This window comes from Linepithema humile, chromosome 2 (genome assembly GCF_040581485.1).
Source record: "Linepithema humile isolate Giens D197 chromosome 2, Lhum_UNIL_v1.0, whole genome shotgun sequence".
Lineage (NCBI taxonomy): Eukaryota > Metazoa > Arthropoda > Insecta > Hymenoptera > Formicidae > Linepithema > Linepithema humile.
Window position 1 is genome coordinate 33,530,774 of NC_090129.1, and position 12,588 is coordinate 33,543,361.

General features: G+C 38.3%; 1 protein-coding gene across 3 annotated transcripts in view; it reads left to right on the forward strand.

Moving 5' to 3' along the window:
• Positions 1 to 12,588, forward strand: part of Syn1 (Syntrophin-like 1) — a 222,310-nt gene that overhangs the window by 18,629 nt on the left and 191,093 nt on the right. For all 3 annotated transcript variants that reach the window (XM_012371518.2, XM_012371520.2, XM_067349408.1), the window contains one exon: positions 4,799 to 5,393. In XM_012371518.2, the coding sequence (XP_012226941.1) occupies positions 4,823 to 5,393 (571 nt within the window). In that variant the 5' untranslated portion in view covers positions 4,799 to 4,822. The remainder of the gene's footprint in view (positions 1 to 4,798; positions 5,394 to 12,588) is intronic.

Here is a 12,588-nt window from a genome sequence, read left to right on the forward strand (position 1 = left end):
GTACTGATGACGCGGAACGCTTGCTGAATGCAGGTGCTGTGAAAAATTCGTAGTAAAAGTTTGAACGGAAGTCATGCGCTAAAAGAATGCGTGGAAAAATTATGCTGTCTTTTTAAAATCGTGGCAGGCACAATGATAACACGGGAAGACTTGTCTAAATATTTTTACATGCTTCCTGATGCTTCTATTCTTGGAGAATGTTTAAAGCGTTCTGTTATCCTTTGTAGCTATGTATATTATTTATGCAGCATTTTTTATTTTTACAAAAAATTCTTGCACACAAACATTCTTCTAATCACATTAACGAAGTCAAATTGTTTCGTAATTATTTGCGGCCATTTTTTAATTACTTTATGTTCTTTTTCTTTTTCGAAGTAAAAGCGATTGAGAGAGAAGCGTGGTGCTAACAAGAACAAATATAAACCATATTTGCAATTGCTACATTTTTCAAGTCGAATGCGTCGAATCGCATCTGTAATAGCGCCAAATAATATTGCCTTTACATTATAAAATAACTGAAGACTAAGTTTCTTAAAATGTTATAAACTTTTTTCTCATTTCTATGTTATTTCTTTTTCAAAACTGTGTCGCTTGTTTAAGATGCGTTAATAACTGCTCGTGCGAATGTTTTAAGGAAAAAATTTAGGGATTATCTTTGAAAAATAAAATCTGCTCGTGTGCGAAATGGAGGTACATACATGGTGGCATGTATACGACATTGTCAAGCCCCTTGCAAAAACCAATAACCTCAGTGTACGTCGGGTACCAGTAGTTTATGGTCACTGAGTGTGCGCGTGTGAGAGAAAGAGGACAAGAGAAGGACAGAGAATAAGAGAGGGAAAGAGAGATGAATCAGAGGTGTAGTTGAAAATGCGGGTGAGAGAGATGAAACGAAAAAAAAAAGAAAGAAGGCACGGTGCCGTTCGACAAACGTAGGGAACATCGCTTAACCTTTGAACTTGTTTGTAACTACTGTAACGATCACCGAGTGATCGAAATCACGTTAAGACGAAACAGGCTGACAATTCGTAGAAATAAAGTTAGTTTGGCGTTTGTTTTGTTGAACTAATTTTTTGATAAATTTTAATTAGCTTGGTGAAATAGAATTTGTATATTATCCGTTATTGATCTCATTGTATAAATTATAGAAAACATATTTTTCTATCTGTGCTAGACGATAAATTCTTAATGCACATATATATTTTTCAATTAGAGCAAATTTTAAATTAATTCTGCACGAGTGTTATAAATCTGTTTGAATTATTTAGCTGGCCATGTTTGAAACAAAAAAAAATTAGATTGTTTATAATATATAAAGAAGCATTAAATCCTAGATAAATTAACTGATAACAGTAAAAATTAAAATTTTATCGGGATTATGTTCGACATGTAATTTAGTCCATTCAATTATTGAATTAATTTAGTATTGAAAGTAGAAAAGTTCCTGCAAATAATTACGCGTTAATAAATAACATTCTATGTCTTATATAGTTTCCAATTAATTTCATTATTTTAACGAAATAGAGAGAGTTGGAGTAACTGAAAGACTCACGCTTCTCGCTTTATTCTCGCCATTCTCGTTGCGGCTTATTTCCGTGGCATGATGCACGCGCGTAATGCATTTTCGGATTACACGGCATCCAGCCGAAATTTCCCAACCCTTCTGCCTTGTTTCTCCCTTCTCTCCGCCATCCTGCTCTTTCCGTACGCATGGGCACGCAGTTCTCGCCGCATTCGCACGTGCACGTGTATTGGCTAAAACGAACGGGCGACGTCTGTTTCCGCATTTTAATACTTCGCGCGGATCAATTTGGTTAAAATGACGCCACCCGCCGCTCACTGCGCGACGCTTTTTACATTTTTATTCGCGCTGTTGAAAGCCTATTTACGTTGTGCCGCCGAATATTTTGTCAATGGCTTTTAGGATGGATTAAATTAGCACAACTGGATTAGCACATTTTGTAAAATAACTCCAAAGTTTTTATTGGACTTTCCGAATTCCGCAGATTGAAGTTGCAACATTTTTAATTTTTCCGATAAAAAAAAAAAGACAGTCCTCGTATAGTATAGTACTGTATAGTGTTTTATAGTGTTTGGATTTGTAACTTATATGCTTTTACAGGCTTATTTTTATTTGTTAAGTTCTCTTGTAACGCTTGAAAAAGGAAAGAACTAAGTTAGCATTACATAATATAATTATTCAGAATATAAACTCCAAAACAATATTGAATATTTCAAAACGTATATGTTTTATGTATTATAAACAAAACAATCACTGTTTTGTGATAAAAAATCTTCAATATATGTTGAATTAATTAAAACATATAAAAACATTCATAAAAGCGCCGATATATTTGTTGTAACTCACATTAGATTTGGAAGAATTAAAACCTTTGATGTCTCGATATTTTGTCAAAAAATATTTAATCCAAATTAAAAAAGCGCAGCAATCTCGCTGACGGGAATCTATTTGGTACCATTCTGCCCGACAGCCTCGATGCGAAATCCATGGCGCGAGATCGGGGTCGCAATCAATTCGTTCCGTCTCCTGTGTCCTTGCGTAAAAGGATCATTCGTGGCCGAAGCGAGTTTATCGCGCCGCGGGCATCGCGAGACTGTAACGACTTAAATTTATATCCGCGTGTGAACTGCCGCAGCTCGCTCGTCCGCTTACTCAATGCGCGAGGCGTTAATATGATACTTGTTGATTCGCTGCAGCGGCCGTTTCGCGCTGTCCAGGTATTTCTGCGCTCTTATCCGGAGTTGAGTAACCAAACATGACCCAGATCCGATGATCCGTTTGATTGGATTTAGTTCTTAATTTGTTTAGTAGGATGCCTAAGTGCACGTTCAATCCTTTCAGCTTTCGCAACATAACGAGACTTTTCGGCGTACAATTCTATAATTTTTTTTATTAAGTTTTTCTTACGTGAGGAAATTAGACGGACAGACATTCTGAAAGTATCTTTTAGTTTTATTTATTAAATTCCTATTTATTATAATATTTAATAAGACAACAAAAAACTTAGCTGGCATTAAATAATTTAGTCATTCAATTTTATTATATGTGTATTGTGTCACGTTATTATTTAATTAAGCTTTAAAGTTCGAAAGTACCAACAATAAATCTTCTCTTTGTAGTGGTTTGTGAAATATCTTAAACGACTTTGTCTTCGTGATACTAAAGTTCCGTAGTGACACGCGATATGCCTTCCAAAGTTTGCGTTGATGGTAACAAGAGACGATGATTGTGACACGCTGTAATTCGATGTTGTTATCGAGATTATAGGAGCATTGCACTTCGAGAATAAGAATTCCAGCATAAATTTCTGTGCACCTGCGTTTTTTTTCCTAAGCAATAGACTTTTTCTTCTAACATTTTTCACACACAATTAAATTAGAACTACGGAATCGTAGGATTTAATGACTCAGAGGCCTAAAAGAATTCGTTTCACGATGCAGAAGGATAGGGCAGATTCAATGTCACAGATTTCTATGTCTGCGACAAATGAGAATCTTTGGATTCAATCCTTGTTTTCGCAGAAATTATCAAATTATTCCAACTCATATTGCAAATTTATGATCCCAGAAGGTGCCAGATGTTAATTGGAACGTCGTATAAAAGCAAGTTGCACCCACACACGGTTGTATCATCCATAAAGACATCTCGTGTATTTTCACGTGGGCGATGCGCAGCCACAACTGGCGCAGGACTAATTCCCAGAGACAAACACTTTAATTATAACCTTGCCGCGTACCTACGTGCTGTCATATTGTCGCATTCATTAAACGTGGCCGCTGTCGTTCGCCGCGCCCTGTTATTCCATTACTTTTGTACTGTAGAACTCCATTCAGGAAACCGTGGAGACTTTTTGCGGAAATCTCATTTGCCAAAAATTTCTTGGCGTATCCAACAATAAGCGCAGATAAATTACATCTTTCGTCAAGTCTCGAAGAGCTAATCAGAGTTAGCAACAGAATTTCTCTAGAAATGCTACTTTTAGATTCTTGATTTGATTTATTTCGCAGATTTCTAGCAATTTTCTTATTTTATGAACTAGCGATACAGACATTCTCCTCGTAAATAAATTCATTAAAACTTTTAGAATTAAAAACAAAGTGTATGGGATGCGAATCAGTTGAAAACCATTATCGTAAGCGTACGCAATTTTCTTCTAATTATTTGCCTTCCGTTGCGCCCATACGCTATTTTACGCGGGGCAGTAGTAACGCTATTGTTACGGCGCGAAACTGGATTGATGGAAATAATGGTGCAGGAGGAAAACAAAGAGAGCTCGGCCACGTCACTGTCGACCGCTATCAATTATTTTCAAATTACGAATTTTGCCGGCATATAGTACAATTGATTTATTCACGTCGTCGAGTACCGGCACCATTTATTTGCGACACATTATAGCGTCCATTCTGCACGCTACCATTTTTCTCGAGTCTTTCTATCAAAATTGAGCGATGGATTAAGAGAGATAAATCGAAATTTTTCTTTTGTTTTCCATGGAAATGCGTCCAATGCCGTAAATAGATGTATAATATATGTACACGCAGCTATTTCATTTTTAATCCAAAAAATCTCTTTTAAATTTCCGTTTATATTTATGCAAAATCCTTTTCTGTTATTAATTATTTCATTTTCACATTTATTATTTGCATAAATTTACTAAATTTTGCAAGCATATGTGTTACTAATGATCAAATCGTTCATCTGTATAACTGAGATAGATGAATATAATATTAAATAAAGGAGGAGGAAGTTATGTGTGCAATTATTGACATATTCTAGCATACAGCTTGCGAAGAAATCGAAATGGTGGAGCTGTGTGGCCAAGCTTCTTCGGCCATGGGGGTGATCGGCATTGGCTCGATGGTGTCCGCGGCGACGTCGTCGTCCTCTTCGTCGACTACCACGACCACAGGCGCCTCGTCCTCGGCGTCAGGACGCGCCGGCGTCCTCGAGACTCAAGTACGTGGTCAGTGGTATCGCGTGTTCGTCTCCTTGGAAGACGATTATCTCAGTATTTCGCTCGACGAGAGCTGCGAAACTGGCAATAACGTCCTCAATAATGGCAATATCAATAACAACAATGTGGACAGTCTAAACGATCCGGACGTGCCTGATTCGGTCGCAAATCAGAAGCGCGTCGTCCGCGTGGTCAAGAGCGATAACAACGGTCTCGGAATTTCGATTAAAGGCGGCAAGGAGAACAAAATGCCGATTCTAATCTCGAAGATCTTCAAGGGCATGGCGGCGGACGCCACGGAGCAGCTTTACGTCGGCGACGCTATTTTAGCGGTGAACGGCGAGGATCTACGCGAAGCCACGCACGACGAGGCGGTGAAGGCGCTGAAGAGAGCCGGCAAAGTCGTCGAGCTGGAAGGTAAGTGCTGCTATTGAGCGAAAGCGGTACACATATTGCCATCGAAATTTGTTGAAAAACGTCGCGATCACTGCGTGGCGCAGCATCGTCATTTATATTACACGAGCAGCATGCACTTTGTATTACACGCTGGCCATATTCAAGCGGGAAGTATGCAAGATACCAATTTCATTTGTGATGTATTGTTTCTCGACAAGCTCGCGCGAAAGTTTCATGGATCCGTTCCTCGGAAGATAGATGTACCAAGCGACACAAAACATTCTTGATGTATGCAACATTAAATTCCATGTCTTTATCCGCACTCTATTTCTGCCGTTTGTCATCCCGCGTGTACTGGAAAGGGTAAAAAGGGCTGAAGGAAGGAGCACGTTCGCAAGCGCTATCCAGGGCTTTTAGCTGGATTGGTGCATCGGGTGTGTGCAGCCGGCTAGAAAAAGTCGACTATTTTTTTTTCCCCCCTTTTTGTACTTGGTAGATCACCGTCCTGTGCCCTTTGCACCGGAAATCAAGAGGTCTGGAGATGCACCGAGAAAACTGCCGTTTTAAAAGTACATAATGTGAAGGACTGAAATATTAGATGGGAAGTTGGAAGAGTACACATTCTCCGGAGGTTCTCTAATAAAATAAGTTTAATTGGCTGTCATGTTTAAACAAAATTAGTTATCGCAAAAATTGCGAATAAAATTTGAAAGATTTTTTTGGATTTTTATTTTTGTGAATTCTTGAAATTCAGATCTGTAACAAATTAAATTTAAATTAGTTCATTTCTGAAAATCTCACTTGTACTTTTTTTTTGCATCTGATGAATTATATAGATTATATATTTCAGGTAATTAAAATATTAGATGTAAAGAAGTGCAGGTGACATTTTCAGAAATTTTATAGATATATCATCGTTTTCCATCGCTCCATGATTTCTCTTATTTTCGCTATGTATTATGTATCGATTACATAAAAAATATGGAGCCCAAATTATTGTTGTAAAAGTATTGTTATACGCGCACATTGTTTGGCACTTTCGCACGCTTTTTTCTCCACTTTTTCGTTACGTATGTCATTACTTCACCGCCTTTGTTTGCGACTATCGTTTGTTTCCACGCGAGTGCGGGATGGGAATATACGCGTTTCTCTGCATTTACTATTTAATGTTCTCGATGCGACGCACAACGCCATTGAGCCGTTACGCCTCGGGCCCTTCAACGTGTATCTGTGTGGTCCTCATATTTCGCTGTATGATTGTATGCGCGTTGACTGCATCGTTATTTTCTCGCGTCTCAAAAGCTAGAAAATGCCGCGACGGTTGTTACCGGGCTATTCCAATCCAAGATCTCCCTCCGCCTCCCTCCTTGTTCTCCGCGTCATTCGGCTTGCGGAAGGGCGCGACAAAAGGAATTCCGCTTCGGCGAATAGAGATCGCGTATACGTTCCGATCGAAAGAAGCACTTATCGGGCGCAGCAAATAATGAAGCGCTTTCAATCCCATTGAATCTTGAATGCTTCTATGAAGAGGCACTTTTCACTCCGATTTTATGCGGAGTGTTTAATGAGAAATACTCTTCGGTTGTCCCGTGGAATTATTTGTCTTGGAGAAGTTCATTAAGAAATTTACTAAAAGTACAGTGCCATTTTGCCTAATTAGTCAGCAAAATATTTATTTTAATTGTCATAATAGCTTGTGGCTGTCTAGAAATTATGAAAAGTTTTGACAAAAAATTAATTCTTATTTCCTAATTTATATTTCGCAATTCTTATATGATGTAATGTAACAACAACGGAGATAACGAAAATAATACTATCAATAATTTTAATCGGCTGAATGCGTATTTATTGAGTAGGTAAGGTAGTTAAACAGGAGTTTAGGTCGTGTGATTACGAAGAATTCGTAGGTAGGCGTGAAAGTCGTGATGACACTCTCGCGATACGATCCTCACAGAGCGTAATGTCCAGGTTCGCGTGACTTTTCCGCAACGGTTATCTGTTCGTTGTACGATAATCTCCGCGTTGAATCTAGGATATTCTGTCTGTGAGATATCGCATGTCCTTGATTATGGATCATCGCTTGATTATGAAACGCTTAAGTGCGCGCGCGCGTGTAATGTTCACGTGTGTTATGTTTGCGTAATCGTGCACACATGAGGGAATTACTCGCGGCATGCTATATGAGATAAAAATAACGCATCTATATTTTATGTATGAATTAATATAATAGATACTTTTTTGTGATGCTCGTTTTGCGCATTAGCTAATGGCACTGTACTATGCGTCACGGGCGAAAGTACGCGCGACAATTTATCGTTGACAAGGTAATGCGTTTCCGCATTTGAAATTCCCATAAAATTCTGTGCGTAAAACGGATTTCGAAATAAACATATAACAATTGCATTTTTTTTTTTTAATTGAATCGAACTGACTTAAAACAGCTAACATTTTAATAAAGTTTTGAAAAATTGTGGAAAACTTTGTGGTAAAATAATTCCAAAGAAAAACATTGATATTGCAATTAAACAAATTGCAGAAATGTGGAAAAATTATTCGTACTGTATGAAAGTTGTGCGAAGTACTCAGGAAGATGAGTTGCCCTCTGATATAAAAATAGCAGCAAGCATTTATTCTGTTCGTTTTATGATTCCCCCGAAACCTATTCTACCCTTATGGCTTTCTTCTATAAACTATACATGCAACATTTTTATGGCGCATGGAAAAAAAAAAGATATTTCTACAGCTAAAGTATGTCTCGCCCTTCGGTGTTCTATGAGATATACTAAAGCTATATTCTAACTTCCGTCAGATATGGATACTTTAACACAAATTGAGAAAGCTGATAGTGTACTTATCAGCTTAATGTGATATGAGAGATACGAGAGTCAATTGGATATTTTGTTGCTTCTTAATTTCTTGTTGGAAAAACTTCTCTCCTCTTGATTGCCGTAAATAGACTGGTGTTGAGAAAAGTATAGATATTTTAATAAATATAATTTTACGTATATGCGTTAAAACATATTGTATAATAATAATGCAAAAGCTGACTGAAAATCCTAACATTCGTACGAAGTTGATTAGCAAAATTCAAATAATTACTCGTTGCTAGTAATCAATTAGCAGCGGATGCAAATTAGAGAGCGCTTGTTTTACAGCGCATGTTAATAATTAGCTCTTCTCCTCGTCATTAATTGCCTGGCAAACAAACGGCGATTCGCGCAAACAACGAGCCGGGGTCGATTGTAGCTGTCGAAAAACTGATTATGGAACGATTATGTAATGATAGTATATTCGCAATTGTTTGAAACTTTGATAGCGCGTTCGTGCGAAGTTAACTCGGTTATGCACTACATATCGGCGATACAAACGGCGAGCGTTACGTCGTTACGATAATTTATCCATGCGTTTCAAAATAACGTTTCGAAATGTCTCAAATGACGTTCTGCATTCATTATCGAGTATTATCGGTGAAATCTTGCAAGAATTTCTTGCATTGACATTTGAAGCAGATGAATTAACAATGACTCATTTTCTAGATTTACATTATATTTTAAGAGAATTCACAATTAAACATTCTAAAACTCAATATATTTTATACCGATCGTCTGTATATTGAATATTTAAATTAGATCGTGGCTAAATTATTCAACATGGATGAAATTTGTGTGAAGGAGAGGTCACCTTTAAATTAGTCAAAAACCCGGGGATGAAGATGAGTGTAATTTTCTCGTTCTATGCAAATTTTTAAGCTTGATATTTAGCGATTAACGTAACGGAGCTGGGTCCCCAAGAATTAAGCATTCCAAGGATGTCTGCGCTAGGTTTATACGATCCGCCGTATCTTATCGTTACTACCGCGACTTACCGCATTGAGAGCCCGAAGCAGCCGCGACAGGGCGACTTCCGCCGAAGCCGGGTCAAAGGCGTTCTTTGGCGGAGCATCCTTTTCCCGGCATCTCGCGACTGTCGACGAGAAAATTACAGGCGAAGTACACTCACGCGACGGAAACCGTAACGGGAGGAAGGAAGGAAGGAAGGAGACGAAAGCGGAGCGAGCAAGCGAGGCGCGCGCGATGTCGTCGTTCCTCATGCGGATACGCCGTAAATCATGACGAAGTACCGTAAAGGACGAAATGAAAGGCATGCGAGACACTGCGGGGCGATATATAAGACTCGCGAGAGAGGACGAGAGCGCGCAGCGCGCTCATGTCTTATATCTGAGTCAGTATAGCGTGTCAGTATAGTAAGTGTTGTATTCGAGCCACTCTAAAGGCGAATACAAGCCGCGTGAGGGAAGTTCCGCCGTCACATTCTCGCGATTCTTGCGAACCTATCTTTCACACAACTTAACTCAACTTTTCGCGCCGTTGCGCATTTGACGTAAAATGTGGGTGCGCAATTAGCGCACTTGACGCAATAAGAAGTACTTGCAGCGACGCTATATAAGTAGGTGTTTATTCTTGCTGGTAGAACTTTATCATTATTTTCCATGTATCCATTTTATAAAACTACACTCGTGAAATTTAATTTTTCGAGTACTTCGAGTTGTGAATTCAAGTTGATTGGAAAAAATGTTTCTAATTTAAACACATAGATCAGTGCTCTTTAGTCAATATTTTTGCAGGAGATGCAAACTTCTCCGAGAACCGGTCTGACTTTATCGAAGAAAAATTTGTTTAGACTTTAGGATATTAATTTCATTTTCAATGCGTAGTATTTCTTAGCTGTTCAAAAATTGATTTAAGCAATAACGAGTTGCGCTACGAGTCGTTTTAAATTACAGCTACTGAGTTGCAGAAGTAAAATTGCTAAAGTATTGGCTAGCCAAAATTAGATTATGAAAATTATTGAGCATTTAGCGATGAAGCGAACGTGACGACAGTGATCGGTCTGCAGGCTAAGCGTGAATCGTTCGTATCGTCTGTAATTATTGTTAGACGGCTGCAATTGTAATACATAACGGTCGATGTTCGGCCGGAAGATATCGCGTTTTTGTAATTACCATTGTGGGGCCGTACGTTTGCTATTACATGCAAAGTGGCTTAGCTAGCGATGGCCGTAAACCTCGCATAAGGTAATTGTCGCATTGAATTATGAGTTGATGTATAACAAGATATTGGACTAAATTGAAGCTTTTCTTCGTCGGTAATTAATAACGTGAAAAATGAATAGGTGTCTTTTTATAAAAAAAAGTAAGCTGCGCGTTATAGCTATATTAACAACTATACATTATGCGCGATCATTAATTAAGCAAAATGTTGGAAACCGCGTTTACGTAAACACTACAAATTCTACGATCGGACTGAAAATTATTTATGGCAAAAAGTGCCTCAATTATTCTGACGCTGATTTTCTAACTACACTTTATCGCTGTTTTTAACAACATGTTGAATTTTATCACTCTTAAACATTTTGGACGCAAAGTGTTATAATAATTTCGTGTTTTATGGAGTGTAATCATTTTGTTCCGCATCGTGGCTATTGGCTCGAGGGCCATCACTAGATGCAGCCCGAGCACGAGTCCGCGTCACGATATGTGATATATCGCCGGAGATCCTCTATCTCCGCGATATAATGCAGTGGGCTGCGTCACTTCCAGCCCCCTTCCGGCTATGCTCTTCCACGAAGGACTATCGTAAAATTTCCGAAACCGCCGCCTACATAATAACACGAAAATAATCGTGCTAATATTTAAAAAGGCGAATACATTGCCTCCAAATTTTAGATAAATTTTTTTTCTAATCGGGACTAAAATAGAAGTAAAATGGTAAAAAAAGATCTTTCCTCGGCGAGATTATTGGATGCTATTTAGTTTCATTAACATTTTGCGTCAGTATTTAGCTTAATTCTACGCGTAAATAAACACTGTGTACGTGTAGACAATTCAGGAATGAAATGGATTATGTTTTTTTATTTTTATTCAATTTTAATTGACAATTAACAATAATTTAAAATCTTATTACAAATATCTTGATCTAAAAACGATTTGTGGATCAAATTTGATCACACTAAACTCTGATTAGACTTCTTATTATTCTTATCTTTAGAAAGGATTACTGTTGTCGTAATAGAATTAAATCAACGAGCCTAAAAAGTAGACTAGTGTTGTCTAGAGATACAATAATTACGTGTGAAACAGTGAGGTGTCCGCCGTCGATGTTTCGGTCTAATGATTGTGTGATTAATGCGGAGCGTAAGCGCAGAGAGGGCATTTAATTAATCAGCATCAGCGATCCGACGTCTCGAAAGCACGAAACGCTCTGCAGAATCGCAGACGATTTTCCGCGACTCCATTGTGCTTGGGCACCGAATTATCCCGTGTGCCTGATAACCGCGCGACACACAATGGCGGTACCGCTGGAACAAAGAGCGTACGGCTTCGGCGCGATCGACCGGGCAGGTAACGCCCGACATCCCAAAGAAGAGCGATTCCTCCCGTAATGAGCTGTCCTATTCATAGTTTAGATCTCTTCTCTTCTATATTTTGTACTTTTGTATAAAAAGATTGATTAAAGAGGCTTATTATAGAGCAATAGAACAGGAAAAAGTTAACACGAGTCAACAGAGGTGAACACAAGTCAATGTGCAGTTCGGGCGTGTCGTTCACAAAGTCAGATGCATTAAGTATCTTTATAAGAGTGCTACAAGAATTAGTTGAGAAATATACAGGAAAACATGAAGAGGTAGCAAATATAGTGAAATTAGGCATTAACTGTAGATAGTAGGCAAACTACAAAGTTAAATTTGTGCAATATGAATATCTAGGAAAAAGCGCGAGCTTTCAATGGCTTCCACCGATCTCTTGCACGATTATTTCGATTGTTGTGTGTTGCACTGCGCTTCGATATCAATATTCATCAGAGCACGAAAAGCTGCTTTTAATATTCATATCCCCAGACCGCGTCTCGACGAAAAGTAAAGCGCATCGCGGTCGGTGGGACGATTAGATGGATGTTTGTGGTAGGTCAAAGGAACAGGGATGGACAGAAGATAAAGACAAATTTTTTTTTGTTTTCCGCAGCACAGATACGTTTTTGTTTAAAGTAAATAATAAAAGTTAAATAGTACAGCGAAGAACAATTATTCTCTTGATGTGCAATGCTATCAGTTTTTTGCAAAAATGTTTTATTAAACGTAAATATTATGAAAGTGATGCAGAAGTATTTATTATTTTCGCGAAAGTGCTTGATGAAATACAAGTCGAGATTAATGCGAA